Source organism: Lepisosteus oculatus, chromosome 28 (genome assembly GCF_040954835.1).
Source record: "Lepisosteus oculatus isolate fLepOcu1 chromosome 28, fLepOcu1.hap2, whole genome shotgun sequence".
Taxonomy (NCBI): Eukaryota; Metazoa; Chordata; class Actinopteri; order Semionotiformes; family Lepisosteidae; genus Lepisosteus; species Lepisosteus oculatus.
The window spans coordinates 10,491,764-10,510,911 of NC_090723.1; the positions used below are offsets into that span (position 1 = coordinate 10,491,764).

A 19,148-nucleotide genomic window follows, 5' to 3' on the forward strand; every position below is an offset into this window, starting at 1 on the left:
AGGACCCCCCCACTTGCCTTTACACACCTGCCACAGTTCCTGAGTTTCCATCGGGGGGGGGGGGGGGGGGGGGTTGGATTTCATAATTATTTGAAAACAGCAGCACAAAATTTTAAACAATGACAACTGAGTTATAGCAACCTTCTTGATCAACCAAATATTCACTAGGAATATGATTATAATAATTGGTCAGCAGACATACACTTACCTTCACTTCTGCAGCCATCTTATCTACAGCAAAACCATCTACAGTAAGCTGAAAGAGGAAGGAGAAAGATTAATTAATTTATTTGATACAACCTCTCTTAAATTTATAAAGCCACAATTACTGTATCTTGTATCTGCTGTGCCGATCAAATGAGTGCTTCATTAAAAGAATGCAGCAGTGTTATGGTCAAACCATTAATAAATATCAACAAAACTAACATTGTTTTCTGTTCAAAAGTAAAATATACAGCCACAGAAAACAGGCAGGTCTAAAAATATAATACAGGGGTTAGATTTTTACAATGCACATCTTTAGGAATTGCTTACTGGTCCCCAAAACCACTGCCCTTGCCACAGCTCAGACAAGAATGGGATTAACACGTGCCTTGATCAGCCTGGATATCAGAAATCCTCCCTGGTAGCGGTTGTGCAGCTCCTCCCAGTTGTCCTTCACAAATTTCCAGGCTGCCTTCCGGCCCTGTTTACTGCTGCCTGCCACGCCCCCTATGACGGACACCGTGTCCTGGGGACGCACCTCCTCCTGCAGAAAGCACAACAGCCTGGTGGGACAGCAGCAGCGAGAGACGTGTGCCCGTGGGCAGTGGCACACTGGAGGACAAACTCAATGAACACGGGAACACACCGACACTCCAAACCAAAAAACACGTACCGACAGAGCGAAGTTCAGCACTTTTTGGATGAGATCAGGGGCAGAAATGGCTCCCAGCACTCTCTCAATGCGATTTTTCTCTTCCTGCATGTCTGCTTGTTTGTGGAGCTGTTGGGAGAGTCAAAGTTCCTTACCAATCACTATTCAATTCACCACAGGACTCCGCCTGGCAGGGCAATTACCTGCGTACTGGCTGACTACAGTTCGAGAGAGCTGAACCATGAACTAAATAAAATTCACATTAGCCAGAAGATTTAAAAACAGATGCAAGTAACTGAATATATATCAATTTGGTCTCCTGATAAAGCCATGAAGCATGGATGTTTTTTAAATATAGGATCACAACATTGTCAGTAACATTGTAAATGATCTCCAAGATAATCCATTAATTGATCAGTGAGTGACAAACATAACTTCACAGCACAGCAAATGATATTGCTACAATGTAGTAATGTGTTTACCTGAAAAGAATCTGCTGGAATTCCACAAGGTGGCACTTGGGCACATCTGTTCTTGGAAGCACCCCACACCATCAATAGTTCAAACCCTTCTAATCTTCCAACAAACTTTCTGTTCATTCCAGCAGTGCATTTTGTGCACATAATACAGAGATGGTATATATTTTTACCTTCAGCATAGTGTCCAAAGTTGTACTGTCTCCGTGCTTCAATACTGTTAAATAGACCTGAAATGAGAAACATGCAGGCTATAGTCTCATCTGCAATAGAAACAGCAGTGTCCCTGAGGACGAATGAAAAGACCAGGGAGGTTTCCCTTGAGAGTCCTAGACTGCAAGTTTGGGTATGATTGAGGATCAGAGATTTCTGTCTCCTGTGGCCTTTGCCGACCTCAAAGAAACCGCAGTCTACTAAAAAACAATAAAATCAACAGCCCTGGAGCCACAGTAGAACATGCTCGTGAGCGAACCGTACCGGGCTCCTGAGGTCAGCAGAGAGCATCTGTTTCCCCTCAACATGATCCTTAAAGCGGCGGCGTGCCTCGTCCAGGGTGGGCTTGTGTCCGGCTTTGCCCAGCTTGCCCAGCACCAGGCCCCTGAGGAGAGCATCCAGGTGTCCTGGAGCAGACAGGCAGGTAAGGACTCGGCAATACAAGTGCAGCAGCTAATGAACTAACCACTAATTGCACATGTTGAAGCTCAGTGGAACTGAAAACAGAAGGTACTTGAACAAGCCATGTCTGTGAAGCCGATATCCCTGGATCAATAACTACCAACTGAGCTGCATGGGCTGAATAGCCTCCTGTCGGGTGTAATTGTTCTTATAAGCTGTCTCTGAACTAACGTGCCAGAGCAGCAACTATATAGCAGATGAAATTCTGCCTACAGCTGCATGGATATATAATTATCATCATGTAAGTTAGTTTTAATACCCTTATATGGAAGAAGTATGTTTTGTCAAAACAAGACTTCATGTTTGCTTCTATTACCACTAAATATCAAAGATATTTAATATACAGATATAGATGAAATGAGACCTGGCAATCGATACAAAAACTTTCTTTTCACATAAAAAAAATAATCTTAAAAGAGGGAAAAATGCCATATTAAACCAGCTCTTGTACCACTTGACGCAGATACAGGCAGAACTGTATTCGACAGTCACTTGTCTGCGGTCACCTAGCACTCTAGTTTGAGGGAAAACTAGATTTGTACAAAGCTGTATGGCTCAAGCGCTTGGCATATCATTTCCTTATAACAAAGAAAAACAGAACAAAACCAAGCCAAAGAGCAGGTTAAAGAATGTCTGTCTGTTTCCTACGTGAACAAATGTTTTTGCATTGTTGTTTATGTACTTTTCAGTTAGTGATGTATGTAGCACGTCCCGTCTGTTCAGCCTGGAGTGAGAAAAGGCCTGGCTGTGCTCAGCTCACCCTCCCCCTGCTTGGTGTCCCAGCCCAGCTTCTGCCCAATAGGGGTGAAGAGGTCACGGATGAACTCCTGTAATTCCTCGTGATAGTCGGTGTGTGACAGAAGGGAGGACAGGACGCCCAGGTTGCAGCTCAGGTCACTCCACACGGTGTAGTTGGGCTCATTGACAAAGGCCTCCATCAATTTCAATACCTCCACTGTGCTGATCATACCGGCCCTGGCCTGGGGAGACCAAGCCAAAAAAGGAATGCTCACCATTCAAAGTAAAACTGAGATATTTGAGTTGTGAATTATACTGATCAAACTCGTTGCATAAATAACATGCCTTGCCATGCCACATTGACAGCCATCACTTTAAATGATTGGTTAAACACAGAAAACATTATTTGAATTACAAGGGTGAAAAAAAATATTCCAACATGACTGTGTATAAATGTATGGGTAGAATTCACAGGTAACAAGTCCAGTCTGAACTGTAGCTGAGAGGATTAAAAACCACTCCTGTTCAGGGATGTCAGGCAACTGAAGCCTTAGAAACGTCTGCAAGCCTGGCTGATCCCAGGAACATAAACCATGGGAACAGTCCCATGCAAAGTCCAGCTTGCACCGGATCCATGGTGCTTAACAAATTAATGGGTGAAGAAGAGACACAGATCCATGAGTAATCAAGCCAGGCCAGACAGACTCCTCTGTCTGCAGAAAGTTCAGGGGACCCCGGAGCCAGAAAAAGGAAGTTGGACTAATTAAAGTTTTCAACCTTTCTTATGTTCTTATACTCCGTGTAATAATGACTGTGAAAATATTCTTAATCGATGGAAGCTGTATAAACCACCAATGCCTTTTCCAGCCGGGCCTGTATTCCTGAGGCTGCCGGGCGTGTCTCACCAGGGAGAAGAGGTCGTTCTGCAGGCCCAGCCTGTCAACAGGTGGCAACGTGAGGTCGCGGATGCCGGGCAGCAGGCTCTGCAGCATGGCGGGACTGTACTGGATGCGAAAGAATCCCACCGTCCCTGGGTTGATCTGAAATTAAACACGTAGAACATTTTCTCTGAAGACAACGCATTTTTAAAACTCGCACAATTGTAATGCATGCATTATTTAAATTATTTTAAGAATGCAGAAATGCAGATAGACAACAAGCCTTTAGTTTACAAATAACAAAAAAAGAGGTCTGAGGACTGAAACCAATATCCAGCAAAATGAAAACTGGGCTATTTTCTCATTTAATGTAAATTTACTATCTGCCTATTTCTCAAATGCTTCAAGAAAAACCTAATGTATTACTTTTTATTAAATAGTATGGTTTGAATACTGTTATTTGGTGCTTAAGCAAAAAAATCCTTGTATCAGTTTTCTTATATATTTTCATAAATTTCTACTTCTAGCCTCCTGAAACATGGCAGGAAGGGACTGGAAGGGTAAGCCAATTGAAAGTCTGTTAAACACTGAATGCTCAGAGATCCAGGAGCACATCAGGAACAATAGATTCTCCAAGAGCCCAGCTCCTGCTCCTTACAGTGCACAGCAATGCACACATTTAGAGCCACATAAAAACACACTCAGGAAATTTTGAGCTGCATTTTTAAAGCTAAACTGACATGGAAAGCTTGCTTTTAAATAGTGACTCTAATCCCACATTTCTCTATACCTAATTATGACTATAAACCGAAAAAAAACTTTTTTTCACCAACAGCACAGGGGTTTGCATTAAATGCAAACATTTCAATTTCAAAATATCATGTATTCTCTTTAATATCTTCTATCATCAGAATATGAAGATTTAGAAAAAACATGATTGATATATAATTTGGTTCTAAACAATTAAATCCCCCCAATATATAGTAAGAAAAATTCTAATAAAAATCTAATGATGTGCTTGACTTAGTAGGTTTGCAACTTTTAAGATATTTTTCCATTTGTAGGTTTACAGAACCACCCCACCACAGGCTGTAATTCTGTAAAACAAAATTCCATTAACAATTAAAAACTGCAAACAAAGAAACATTTGAACAAAGAGGTGAATGAATAGGGCTTCAATTAAAATACTGCCAAACATGAACAGAGGGTAAATAATTGTCTTAGTGATCAGTGACGAAATCTTATTTAACATCTCTAATTTTCTGCGTCAATGCTACTAAAGGCATCCTCTTTCAAAGCTTTTTTTGTTCATACTCCCTGTTTACTAGCTATTGGGTTTTCAACTGCAACTCTTTCCACTTCAAACAGCAGAGACAGCAGAACAACAAGGCAGACCCACCAATTAACCAACATTTATAACACTCCAGTGTCTACATTGCTGGGGTTTATTTCAATGGTAATTATGGTTATGAACATCACCATATCTGGGCAAGGTTTTCACATCCTGACAACAAGTGATGCATGTGATGAAGTCAATAAATCAATCAACATGTATAAGCAGGAGCAGCCTCACTGTGGCCAGCAGCTCTGGTAGGCTAACTTTAGTGTAAGTGCTGACCTAGACTAGACTATGGGCACTGATGGCTGCAGGGTAATCACTCAGATTTGTTTTTCAATTATTCCCAGATCATGGCCTCTGACTGGAATGCTGCAAATCCCTCTTACTATTACACAGAGATTACAAAGAACATAACAGTCAAGAAATAAATTGCAAAGCTTCTGGAAGTTCAAATAAAGAAATAAATATTTGCTGAACCTGAATGCTCTTTCCTCCCGCCTACTCTTCTCACCTTAACCCACTGATCTTGTCCCACATTTCTCACAGTGACAGTGGTTTCAGGACTGTCCAGCAGCACACTCAGCTTGGTGCAGCTGGGGTCATCACTGGAGCAGATACTGATGGGCACCTTCCAGCTTGGACACTCATCACCTGGAGGATGGGTAATGGGTTTTATTAGTTTCCGATCTCGGGTCTTGTGCAGAATCCATGGCCCTCTCCCGGCACCCTGACCCCCAATCCTGGCTTTCTCACAACATCATGCACAAGTGGTAAAACATGCCAGAGGCTGAGGTCTCTGAATGTGACACGGCTGCTCTGTGAGATTCACAACTGTAATCGCTGTCTGGCTTACCATTGTATGGCCCACTGGCACAGAACTTCTTCTGGGACAACTTCAGCACCCTGTCTTCTCCTTGCTGGAAAATCGGCAAATTTTATGACTCCTTGTGCACGTGTAAACTTCTTAAACAGCAAACAGAAATGTATTCTATACACTGTATGCACATGAATGCACATGCAGGGTAAATGCACAGCAAACTGCAATGCACATATAATGACACACAAATGACAAACCACGTATGAGAATGACATTACACAAATGTAGGATTCAAATTCTTTCTTCAAGCTGTAAGGTTTGATATTGAAATGTCTAGCACATTTGTATGGGAAGGCCAAAGCACCTGCTCTTGATCCACAACAATAATGGGAAATCCCATTTGTTTGGTCCACGTGCTCATAACAGCAGCTATTGGTTTTCCACTTGATTGTTCCAGGCACTCCCACAAGTCCTCTATAAAACACAACAGGAACAGTGAAGAACAATGCAGCATGAAGATCATACTGATTAACATGCAGGCAGAACAGAGTGAGGCTGAACCTCTGAGGATAACAAGGTACAACTACAGTACATACAGGTCTAATCCACCAGGCTGGTCAAACACACACAAGAATGTAAATAATGCAAAAAAGGAGATTAAGCCTGTAACAGTTTTCCTGTTTTTACACAAAAACCATCTCACCTAGAGATCCAGAACAATCATCACATCAAGTCTCACAAATAAAACTTCACTACCTGTTGATGCGTTTCTGTGTTGAAACTTTGTAAGGTAGGCATTCATTCCTTTCCTGAAGTCCTGAGGAAGAAAAAAGTTCAACAAAAAAAGGTCTGTATGAAACATGTGCTATTGAGGAGGAGCTCAGCTGAAACCAGGCAGATTCAACGGGGCTCCAACTGACTCTAGAAAACTTAGCTCTCTCATCCCAATAGGGCACTAGACTGATCAAATCAGCCTAATAACCTTAAACACAAGGTCTGCCACAACATCTCTTGCCTGACCAACTTGTTAAGAGTTCTTTGAACAAGAATCAGCAGTGACAGATACAGATAGGGCATATTATATGGTGTATTAAGATTTTAAAAAGGCTTTTAATAAGTGACCTATTTGCAAATTACAGGCTGTAGATATTCATGGAAATGTGTGTGTTGGTCAGAGAACAGGAAACCAGAGTAAGGATAATGGGTAGATGCTCAAATGTGATTACTGACGTACTACAGGGATCTGTACTGGGGCCACAGCTTTTCTCAATTCATATCACTGATGTAGTAGTTTACTTTATATATGATACCAATGTAGGTATGTAACCCTGGCATCCTGGCCAAATTTCCCATTGGCCCTTACCAATCATGGCCTCTTAATAATCCCCATCTCTGAACTGGCTTCATTACTCTGCTCTCCTCCCCACTGAGAGCTGATGTGTGGTGAGTGTTCTGGTGCACTATGGTTGTTGTCGCATCATCCAGGTGGATGCTGCACATTGGTGATGGTGGAGGGGATCCCCATTACCTGTAAAGCGCTTTGAGTGGAGTGTCCAGAAAAGCACTATATAAATGTAAGCAATTAATTAATAATTTTAATTATTATGATTATTATTAATGTATAAGGGTAAGCAAACTCTTTAGAAAGTGCAAATTAAATTTTAGCAAAATAAGTTTATGAAAAAGATTTACACATTTATACATTCTGGACAATGCGAGACAACAAAAAAAAGGCAAACAAAATGTTTACTTATTTGGGTGATGCTTTTATCCAAAGGGACTTCACACCAATATATGCAGCTGGGTATTTTACTGCAACAATCTGGGTGAAGTATCTTGCTCAAGGACACAACAGTTGTGTGTCACTCGGAATTTGAACCCATAACCTTCCAGTTATGAGCAGAGAACCCTAAATGTTGCTCCATACTGCTGCCCTATTTTGGTTTTAAGTGTAGAACGTATACAAAACGATGTTACACCTGTCTCCTGTAATATACTTATGAGGCCTCTTTGAGAACACTGTGTGCAATATTGGTCTCTATATCATAGAAAAGATATCGCTCCGGAAACAGTCCAGAGAAAAAAACATTTAAATTCTGGGGCTGAGGGGACTGAACAACACTGACAAGCTAGAAGGAACTGAATCTTTTAGTCTTGAACAGAGATGATTATGAGGGGATCCTTAAAGGAACCGATAAAGCCCACCCAGAGGACGTATTTAAAAATGAATAGTGAAGCAGGGACTGGAAGACACAAGTGGAAAAGACACTGAAGTGCAGTTAGGTTTGTGGGAGAACAGAATAAGCTGCCCAGCCAATACCCTCACTTCTGGAAACAGCTGGATGAAATACTGGCTCCTTTCATTTGTAACATTTCTTATACACTGATTTAAACTTAAACACAAATTATGTACTGTGGTAAAGGTTATAGATGCAAACCTATTACACTTCATATAAAATCTTAATTGGATAAAAATAACCATTTCTTTGAAATGCCCCCAATTCCTCACCTCATCCCCTATGTAGTTATGAAGCATACGGATTACAGATGCTCCTTTACTGTAGGAGATTGCATCAAAGATCTCATCAACTTCCGATGGGTGTCCTACACTGACCTGAAAAAACAGAACACAGGTGTGTACTTTAGTTATATATAACTAAATTGATGAAGAATTAAAAGAGGAAAGGAAGTAATGCATTTGATAACAATACAAGTCTCTTCCACTGTAACTGTATTACACTGAATATACAGTACACTGTACTGTATATTCAGTGCATCCACAAGACTCTTAACTAGTTTTACCAAAGCTATTTTACCTCTTAAGCTTGTGAAAGTATGCACCTTTCTCTTGTTAATTACAGCTTCTTCCAGGTAAAATACACTTTTCTCAAAAGACTTGTGGAAATGTATGATGAGGAATTTAAGATTGTCAAAGAAGGGTCTACGTTTAAGTTGCCTAAATGTTATAAAGCATCCTTTCATGGTTAATTTGCAATACAAAAATTAAGTCCTACTCTAAAAGCAAGACAAAACTAATTTTAGACAAAATCTATTTTCAGAAAGATGTCTGTAGCTTGTGAATACGACATGTTTTTAGTTTCACACATAGTATTAAGTTACAAAAATTATCTCCATCTTTATACATTCACATCCAAAGAAGGCTCCACGGCCAAAACATTGTGTTTTCTCTCTTCTCGTTTCAGCATGGAATAAACCTATAACTTGTATTTTTATACATGTATGTTTTTGAAAACATACATGGATTTATTTGTAGTACTTAAATGTGTTTGATGTCATTTTGATGACAATGATTATTCTTTACTGATGCCCTTGACTTGACAATGTCTTGTTGAATGAGCACTAAATCACAACATTAGTGACTAGTACAGCTGCTTAGGGAGGTGCCCTACTGAATGACAATCCTGGTGATAATCAAGGAAGGAAACCCAGAAATAAATAACTATAGCCTGCTTATCAAGAGAACACCATCATCCCATGGTATGTCAGAGGCTGAGCAAAGTTAGAGCACTTTCACTCTTCATACGGGTGTTTGTAGCCAGCAATTGCAAGCTTGGCAAGATATTGGAGCCAAACAAAATATGTCTGCAACAAGCCACAATCTGGGAGTCCACAAGTCATGATATCTTGCCAAACTCAATGGCAGATCAAAGTGTGATGGTCTGGGGAGGAGTGTCCCAACAGAACTCCACTTGCAGTACTTGTATGGTGCTACATAAATTAAGCCCTGAGACCTCACTCAGTACTTTATCAAATATACTCATCCTAACAGGGCCACATCCAACAGGATAAGGTCCAGTCTCATTCTGTAATAGTGGGTTTCCTGCGAGATGAAAATTTGACAACTGTATGGTTGCCCAACACACCAGATCTGAACCCCACTGAATATATGTAGGATAGATGGGGCTCAGAGCCAAGCGAACAGGCACATGAGACAGAACCGCATGAAGAAAAAAATCCATAAACTGCATCTGTCACAGATGTACAGACTGTATTGCTGTAATGGTGGCCACAGACACTACTAGTTTGTCATATTAACACTAGACCATCTGCTGTTCATCAGCATTACAAATGTAATAATGCCATGTCTATTAACTACAATGTCAGTGAACGTTATAAAGATTTCTTGACGGTAACTTTATGAATTTGTTTGGTTGTATGTGATAAGTTTCTTTCATGCTTTGGAGAGATGGTTCTGGAGAGCTTTCCCCAGGTTATTCCAGCTCCTGTTGGTCACTGTGTACCTCAATGGGATGGCTGTTGTCCAAGGCATCAAGGTCTAGCGCTCGTGTGTAGTCAGCCGAGACAAACTGTGTCCAGATGTCGTACTCCGGGAAGCAGTGGTCAACACACAGGTACTCAATCCAGGAGGCAAAGCCTTCATTTAACCAAAGATGGGTCCACCATTCCTATACATCAGCAGTCATGGGAACACAAGCAAGAACCAGACTTGTCCCTGAGCCTCACATGACTAAAAACAATTGTTACTGATGTCAACAGACAATATCCTTAAAGAAACAAATGAATAGTGTAATAAATTTGGCAGTGAACACAAAAGATGTAAACGGACGATACTGGATCAGTGTCCCAAAATGGTACTCGCAATGTGAGCACAGAATCTGCACAACTTGTAATAAGAGATTACCATAGTGACCAGGTTTCCAAACCACTGGTGAGCCAGCTCATGGCCAACCACTAAGGCCACCCACTGTCGCGAGGAGGAGCAGGAATTCTTAGGGTCAATGAGCAGCGCTGTCTCTCTGTGGGAAAACACAATCCTCTGGAAAATTATAACAACCAAACTCACAACAAACAAAACACTACACAGATTTATACAGATACAAGTCGCAACAGGACAAAAAGATGGTTCCTGCTGGAATTGCAATTATCAACACATATCAGGTATCAATACAAGACATATCAAGTACATACCTGTATGTAACTAGGCCCCAGTTCTCCATGGCACCTATTAACAGTTCAAAAACACATTAATGGAAAGTCTTTTTCCATTTAGAAAAAAATAAAAATAAAGATTAGTGTACTAACCAGCAGCAAAATCGGCAATAGCTATAAGATCAATTTTAGGCAGAGGGTATGGAACATTGAAATAATCTTTGTAGAAAGGTAAGGTCTTGGTTGCTACCTAGAAAAAAGAAACCAAGATGTAAACAAATAAATAGAAAAACTGTTTTGTGTGCACAAATGACCACTCATTAAGCTACCTCGACACATCGGTTCTCATCATTAAATTCAGATATACCAACAAACGATGAACAGTGATTTCCTGATTCTGTTATCAATACAGAATAATTAACCTCTACAATTAGTAGTGAGCTGCCAGGAGTAAGACTCCTAATACCACAAAGCTGGCACTTGAGGCTGGAATCCTAAAATAATGCTACTCTGTCTGAAAGGCTCCTACAGTCCAGGAATAGAAAAACCGCCTATTCTATTTGCTACCTACAGGTAGTTAATGTAATGAATTAAAAAAAGCACCTAGCTAAACTCAGAATTGAAGTGACAATATGATTGGCACACCTCTTTGTTCAGAAGCAGGTAACAGCCCTAAGCTGGAATTGAAATTGTAAGACTAAGATGGAAGTACACAAGTATATTAAACATTTAAACTGTAAAGGCAATTTAAACAGGTTCTAAGACTGATGGGGACAAATAATTTAATTGTTTAAAAAAAATTATAGCACTGTAAAGAAAATTGAAAATCAAATAAATCAAGACCAACTTGAAGGAAAAACTCACCTCTAAAGCAAATTTCCCTTGTTCCGCTTTCCCAACTGGTGTATAAACACGAACTATCACACCATCAGATGACTTGCTTTCAACAAAGTCATACTCCCCTACAACAAATGCTACTAAATACGTGGACATTATCGGTGTTCTAGCAAACTTTATTTCTAAAAGGTTATCATCTTCAGGATATGGCTTTCGTTCAATAACATTCTGCAGTGAAGAGAGAGAAAAGGGAAGTTTAACACTGAAAAACTGCTTTTGTTACACAAAACAATTGCTTAAAAAAACTTAAAAAATGCACAGCCAGGACTTTCAGTGTAAAACCTGATAGAAAATGTTCCAAGAATTTCTATTACTAGAATCAGAACAATGTGTTGGTACAAGAGCTGCTTTTTCCTGTGAAGTCTACAGGGCCCACCCCTTTCTCACTAACTTGTCTACACGATTTCCAGTCCAGTTCCTGGTGCTGTCCTGCCTGGATGACTGCTGAGCTCCAGGCCAGTGCCATATGTCCTCTCCAATTCATTCAGAACTCTGCTACTTGTGTGATCTTTTCTCTGCCTTGTTTCTCTCATGTCACACAGCTACTCTCGTCCCATCTCTGGCACCCTGTAGCTGTAGACAACTGTTTCAAAACACTTGTTCTTGCCTCCCACTTCCTGAACCCCTCTGGCCCATTCTGTCCTCAAAACTCCCTGCCATCCTCCCTCCACTACCTCTGCCAGGCCATTTCCCCACCCCCAAGCCCATTTCTTTCCCATCCACGACTCCTGCGGTGCTGCAATGAAACAGGAATTGCCCAGTCCTTGCACACTGGTCAGCAGCTCTGCATTGAGACGCATCTGCTTAGACAGCATCTCTGATGTCTCTCACACTGACAAGAACTTTCACCACCAACTAAGGCTGCATTCCTGTACTGTTCACTCCTCTGTGGAAATTTGTTTGACACCTGAAGAAGGCTCAGCTGAAGCACTGTGTTTCTTCTTCATATTCAGCAGGGAATTAGCCTTAACTTGCTCACTGTTTCACTCTGCTCTGCGCTATTCTATGGAATTGCTGACACGCGCCTGCCTCACTGTTTTTTTCTTCTTTTCCCAATTATTTATTTTGTAAGGACTTGAGATATTATTGTACAGTTTCTAGGTTGTGCCATATTAAGCACATTTACTAAGCAAATAAAAACTACTGGACACAAGTTCTAGCATGATTCTGACACAGAAATAGAAAAGCTTGAAATGCCAAAACAATATAATATCTTAAAAACATATTTTCTAACTACTATAGGAGATTCCACTGCTGTGCTCAGTTTCTCACCATATTTGACAAAGCTACCCTGTCCTTTGGAACAATCAGTATGATGTCAAATGTGGCTTTGATCGCTGGCTCATCCCAGCATGGGAAAGCTCTGCGAGCATCGGTAGCCTGAAACACAATCACATTATACAGTGAAAAATAAGCGATTTACTCATTGGTAATTGCAACCATGTTAGACTGAAGCAAAGGTTTTCAAGAGTTACAGCCCTGTGCAGGGCAAGTCTGTCACATGCCATTGCAGTGATTCATTCTGCACAGCCTGAGGCACTACAGTTAATCCGCCAATGCCTACACATGGCATTACAAAAAAGTCAAAAGTCTGAATTAATTACAATAGGCTGTCAAATTAAACTTTTTGCTGGAACTGGTAGGAAAACCATTAAGATATTATGTAAAAAAATCAGAATGGGTTGGGGAGATACCAACATCTTCTCCGATTTTTTCAAAGTCAATTTATATAAACACTCCAAATCTATGACAAAAAAACAAAAACTTTCTTGAAAATGGTTGCAGTAATACTGATCCCTCTAGAAAAGCAGATATAATGTTTATTGTGTCTGTACTTTAAAAAGCATTTACCTCAAATTGTGTGACAGCAGCATAGCGTATTTCTCCTGAAGGAATTGCATATTTACTTCTGTAAAAACCTTTCATTTTGTCATTGAGTTCTCCAACAAAATCTATCTTTAGAGTACCAGAACCTGCAACAGATGGTAAAAAGATCGTAAGAAACTTTCTACAGTCAACATAACAAATATCTTTTTTTCATTTCATAAGGTCTTCAGAAATCTCTAATCTAAATCTTACATTTTAATGTGCATATAAAACAAACCTGAACCAATCCCACTGTTTTATATTTTTATAAAAAAAAGTTTTTTGATATAAAAAAACAAAGATTTTCTGTTCTGTATTCACAACATGTGTGGTCACTTGCTTTGTTAAACGCCTTGGGGCAACCTTGTCGTGAAAGGTGCTATATAAAAATACATTGAATTGAATATCAAACCAATACTTTTGCTAGAAATTAAACTTTCCTCACCAAAAGCACATTTCTTTCACAGCATCACAAACAAGCCAAGGTGTTTCAGATGTGTCTGACAGCTGCTCTTTGATCATAGTACAGTATATACAGTAATGCACGTCTACAATGCAGTACACTGGATTCTCATCCATACGACTGTCACATTAAATTAGATCATTACTTAATATTAAAAGAGCTACGGAAACTGACATTTACTATGATAACCTGGTCTAAAAGTTACAACATTCCAGTCCTCACTTTCACCTGCTGTAGCCTCAGGAGTAAAGGAGTAAAAGTGACTGTTACTGTACTAACAAAGCAGAAGGCAGCTCTTGACGCAAGGCAGAGAACAGAGGCTCTGGCACTGGCCTATGTGGGGCTGCTTTTCTCCAGCTGGAACTGCAGCAGTGTGCTGAGTTTAACAGTGCATTCACAGTGGGAAATTGCCTGCTGTCTGCATTACATGCAGAAAGTTTGAAACTGTTAACAAAGGATGTCTGAACAGGGGGTAAGGACAGTGCTGTCTACCTGATTGCTGCCCAAGTGTGTAAAATACCTGATTCCCTGTTTAACACCAACACAAAGGTGAACAAGTGCAACAACATCCTTAAGTGACCATATTTTTCTATGAAACAGTATAAAAACACAGGATTGCAAGAAAACGTACTTGAGTATAAGGCATTCTGTTTGATGTAGAGAGACAACAAACATTGAAAAAGCCAGTATTATGTGCATTGTAGGAAAACCCTGAACCCAGCAAGAAGATTTAGCTGACAATATAACTCAAGGGTTAAAAAATGCTTACATAAACAAACATTGGTGTTTATCTGTCTCCATTGCAGGGAGCCATTTCACAGTGCTGACCAAAGCAATGTTACAAACCTATGGTGCTTAGAACGCTATAGACCCTAACTGTAAATTGGGGCAACATGTACTTCAAAGAAAAGTTAAATTCCACTGCTGTAATAAAAAAAAAGTTCCATTTGGCTCATACCTGCTGAGGAAATACTATACTTTTACAGAATTACTTTCATTTTTCAACAAAACATAGTGTATTAAATGAATGCCTGCAGTCCTATTAATGGACTGAATGCAATTCAAAAATGCAGAAGGCCTCTAATTGCTGTCTGGTTTTTACATTATAATAACTGAAGGCTTTGTTGTGGGGAGAATGGCACTTCCAATGCATACACTTAAACAAACATACTTCAGCTGCATTTTTCCTGTACAAAGGTGAAGAATACATTTAGTAAAGGTTTTAATTAGTAAAGGTTTTAATTATATAAAATGTTAACAGTTAGCAAAGTGTTTTCAACATGGATTATGGAACTAAACTGGCTGTGTAATCAGTGTAAAACATCATATACACAACATACCTCTTTTTAAAACACTTGGGAATGACAAAGTAACTTTTTCATCCTCATTTTGATAGTTGAATCCTGTAGCATTTATTTCTAACAGAAAAAGGAAAGAATTAAAGTTTATATGCCAGAGGAAACAGTGAACCAGCGATGACATCCAACCTCTGAGAGAAAAAAGATATAGTGGATAGTTAATATTCCCAGGACATTGAGATTTTGTAAATATTTCTATAAAACAATTTACACAAAGACAAAATGACTGACATAGTTGCACTCTCTTTGGGACTTGTGCATGAATTCTGATTCACCCCAATCTTTCATCTGAACTCATTTAAGACAGCAATTAAAGCTGAAACTAAATAACCTATGCCTTTAAAGCACTTGCTTTTTAAAAAATATCTTTTTAAAACAGAAAATACACTTTTTCGACACTTTAAAATTCTATATAGGAATCAGTTAAATAGCACAGCTTCTATTGTTTATAACCTATATAACAATTTCACTTCTTTTGAAAACTATTCCCTTTTTGTGGTCTCTGTCAATGAGACCAGAAGAGCTGAAGACTTATTTTCAGAGCTACCACTATGCTTGTGAGAATGTGTGGGTGGGTATGCGATTGTACCATTCACTCTGTCCCAGAAGGGAGGCATTAATAAAGAGCAGTGACTGGCTGACACGATAGAAGGCAACCGTACTGATCTTTCCAACAACAGCAATAACAGTTACTCCTCTTTCCCATCAGTTCTTCTACTAATAGCTGTACTAAACACTCCCAGAACCACTGAAGAAACGCGGTAGCTGCCAGTGAGGATGTGAATGGGGGGTGCAAAGACAATGGGAGTGCCAGTGTGTGCCAGGAGACTTAACCAAAGGTGAAACTGGAATGGGAGCAAGGTGGAGGATTTCCATATATGGTGTTAGGGAGGGAAAGCACCCCCTGGTGTTTGTTAAAGAAGCACCATCATGAAGAAACAACAGTAGAAGAAAGGGAGTGTGTTAAATACTTAAGCAAGGCATTATAAGTTGAAACCAGAAGACAAGGTCTTACACACCTCCCCAAAGAACTACACTTAGGGAGGCAAAAAGCCCTGTCCCAGACACCCTTTAGATAGCTGTCATTTGCTTCTGTGAAGTGGACTCAGGTAAGAGGAGACAGTGATGCCTGATGTAAACAGTTCAATAATGTTCTAATTCAACTGCACAGAAAGAGGACTGTCACATGGAGTTCACTTGTATTGAAAGGTCTTTTCTCCTTTTTTTAAGTTATTAGGATTTCTTAGAGTAAACATGGTACAGGACCATATGGTGGTAGCCACACTGTTCACAAGTTTAGTTATTGCAGTGTTTTGACTGGAGAAGTTTATCTTTCAAAATTAATTAAGTCAGACACCAGTAAGGAATTTAATTTTTTTTCATCACCATATCAGCGTTTTCATGTGCAAAGGACCCCAGACAGGAATCCTCAGATGAGGATCTAATGTGTGCTGAATTCTCCATGATTTGGTCTGATGGTAAACTGTAAATAGAATCCAATCTCCTGTCTGAGAAAAAACAGCTTAACTACTAAGATTCAATCAAAAAGCCTGGATACATTTTATTCTTACACAAGCTAGACGTGTACCATAATGCTAAATTCTTCATTAACAACCAGAAAGAATCCAAATTTATATAGCATTACTTACAAACGTTCAGATTATATACTGCCTCTAGGTTTTCTTCATGATGGAAATATTCTCTTAACATATATTTAAATATATCTACAAGTGAAGCCATGACTAATGCCCATGGAAAGGAATGCACAGCTGACTAAAGCCTAAATGACTAAAGAAAATACTGAGCACGAAGCTGTGTGAATGCTGAAGAATTAAGATTGATATTGGACCAGCAGCAGTCAGCAACTTGCGAAAAGGCCACCAAGAACTTTTCCCCCCAGTATTATCAGACCCTCAAAATACAAAAGCTGCTATATTTAGAAACACATGGCCTGTGCTCCCTGTCTGTGGTGCTGTTCACTGTGGCACGTTGTTACTTGCTGGAAATGCTTTCGCAAGCAAACGGTTTCTGCTCACATGAACAAAGTCAGGATGCACTGTTACAAAAATGCAAAACACTGCACTTCATTTAGCGTGTAAGGCTGAGATAAAGTCAGTAGTTAGCTACTGAAGAGGAATTTCTGTATTACTTCAATGAAAATAGAAAAAGTGCAGAGATCCTAAGTGACTAAACCCTTGGCAGGATAACTCAAAGTCTATAGCAGCACAGAAACTACAGTACATGAAGATTTACTAATAATAGCAGCCCCAAAGCGGTGTTTTGTGGACTGTTTTTTTGTCGGGTTTAAAACATTATGTATTTTCATGAGACATTAACATTAATGGTAGTTAAAATGCTTTGCACAGATAACATAAGCTCTTTAAAACGTACATTTAATACGATAATAGCTACCTGAGAAAACTATGAGAAAATCACAGGATGAAAACTAAATCTAACTTGTTGGTGGCTGTTAATTAAACAAAAAAAAACTTTTTCCATGACTTTATTTGAAATTAATCTAAGAAAAGTAAAGGAAAAAAATACCGGTTACAAAAAAGGGACAGTTTAGTTGACATATCAGTCATGATCTGGGTAACACCAGGCACAATCACACTGCCTGCCATGGTCACTATAACAACAGTCAAAGGTTGCCTACCACGTTCGGAAACAAGCAACGGTGAAATGAAATGACTGGCCTTCCTACATCATGGGACTATTGGTCCGCATTGCCTTTTTACATGTCGTGAATTGTGCAAATAAGTCAATAAAACTGTTTTTTTTATTACATTTATAGAGAATTTACAAAGGCAGAAGGAAACACTATAAATGCAGTACCTCCAGTCTAACCCTTTCAGTCTGTGCTGCTCAGCTTCTTCTGTGTGGGGAAGAGGAACTACATGATGTTGCATGCTGTTGAAATCCTTTACTCGTGTTTTGAAGGCATTTCTGGAAAACCCCTACAGGCATGCAAAGTAAAGCACTGTTTCACTGTTAATCTGCCCCAATGGTCTAGAGGAAACATGCTCAGGTGGTTACTCCTATCTGTCCGAGTGCAGACAGCAAGGTGCTGGCAGGGCTTGAGTGCCCCAGTGCCCCCTGACTTATATGTAGATAGCTCACCTTCTCCTCCCTCGGGCACGAATGATGCTGTGATTATGTCAATATCAGCACAGTTCATTACAATCTGATTTGTCGCCTGTGTCACCTACAAATAGAAAAAAACACAAATGGAGTTAATAACATGGATTCCCAATCACAGCACTGCTCGAAATGTAGAACGTACATCGAAACAGGTCACTTTCACTCAAGCTAATCATACATCTGCTATTCTGACAGGTACTGTAACTTTCTGCACACCTGGTCAGGGAAAGGAGTTTGGGGTAGAACTGGAACCCTTCGCAGCTCCCTCAACCAAATTCCTTGACTACCTTTACTCTCCCAAACTCCTCAAACTATGATCAATTCACAAATAGTGAAAAATAACTTTATAAGGCAAAAGAATACAATATATTTTTGAACCAGTACGCTGAGCAAAGCTGTGAAACACTAATGAGAAGGCGAGTGCAAATTAGGGACAAGTGCATGCAAGATCAGGAGGCACTTGTCTACACTACAAAAGTGACCTAGTCATGTTGTTCAAGGCGAAATCGTAGGATATGATAAGTGAAACCTCAGATTGCTTGACTAAAACAGAAAACAGACAGTTTTGACTTTGCTCTCCCAATACTTTTTGAGGGCGCTGTATTTAACCCCAATGCAAACCCTACTAAGTAGGCCATGAAAGATCACACCTCTTAGGAGGTTATTTTGATTATTAAAACATTTTCTTCTAATTTTCTTTTCTAGCAAACTGCATGGCAATAGGAGTATTAAA

General features: G+C 39.7%; 1 protein-coding gene across 2 annotated transcripts in view; it reads right to left on the reverse strand.

Moving 5' to 3' along the window:
• Nucleotides 1-19,148, reverse strand: part of npepps (aminopeptidase puromycin sensitive) — a 30,326-nt gene that overhangs the window by 7,486 nt on the left and 3,692 nt on the right. Inside the window, exons 2-22 of one of the 2 annotated variants that reach the window (XR_001480258.2) lie at nucleotides 18,395-18,479; nucleotides 15,257-15,334; nucleotides 13,439-13,560; nucleotides 12,860-12,967; nucleotides 11,555-11,755; nucleotides 10,844-10,940; nucleotides 10,730-10,763; nucleotides 10,443-10,557; nucleotides 10,042-10,206; nucleotides 8,289-8,393; nucleotides 6,536-6,596; nucleotides 6,144-6,253; nucleotides 5,816-5,879; nucleotides 5,474-5,613; nucleotides 3,651-3,785; nucleotides 2,768-2,987; nucleotides 1,810-1,952; nucleotides 1,506-1,562; nucleotides 878-985; nucleotides 535-748; nucleotides 209-256 (exon numbers count right to left, since the gene is read on the reverse strand). Coding sequence is in view for 1 of the 2 variants with exons in the window: in XM_015362357.2 (XP_015217843.2) it covers nucleotides 209-256; nucleotides 593-748; nucleotides 878-985; nucleotides 1,506-1,562; nucleotides 1,810-1,952; nucleotides 2,768-2,987; nucleotides 3,651-3,785; nucleotides 5,474-5,613; nucleotides 5,816-5,879; nucleotides 6,144-6,253; nucleotides 6,536-6,596; nucleotides 8,289-8,393; nucleotides 10,042-10,206; nucleotides 10,443-10,557; nucleotides 10,730-10,763; nucleotides 10,844-10,940; nucleotides 11,555-11,755; nucleotides 12,860-12,967; nucleotides 13,439-13,560; nucleotides 15,257-15,334; nucleotides 18,395-18,479 (2,352 nt within the window). In the remaining variant the exon portion in view is untranslated. The remainder of the gene's footprint in view (nucleotides 1-208; nucleotides 257-534; nucleotides 749-877; nucleotides 986-1,505; nucleotides 1,563-1,809; nucleotides 1,953-2,767; nucleotides 2,988-3,650; nucleotides 3,786-5,473; nucleotides 5,614-5,815; nucleotides 5,880-6,143; nucleotides 6,254-6,535; nucleotides 6,597-8,288; nucleotides 8,394-10,041; nucleotides 10,207-10,442; nucleotides 10,558-10,729; nucleotides 10,764-10,843; nucleotides 10,941-11,554; nucleotides 11,756-12,859; nucleotides 12,968-13,438; nucleotides 13,561-15,256; nucleotides 15,335-18,394; nucleotides 18,480-19,148) is intronic. The other variant, XM_015362357.2, reaches the window with a different exon arrangement.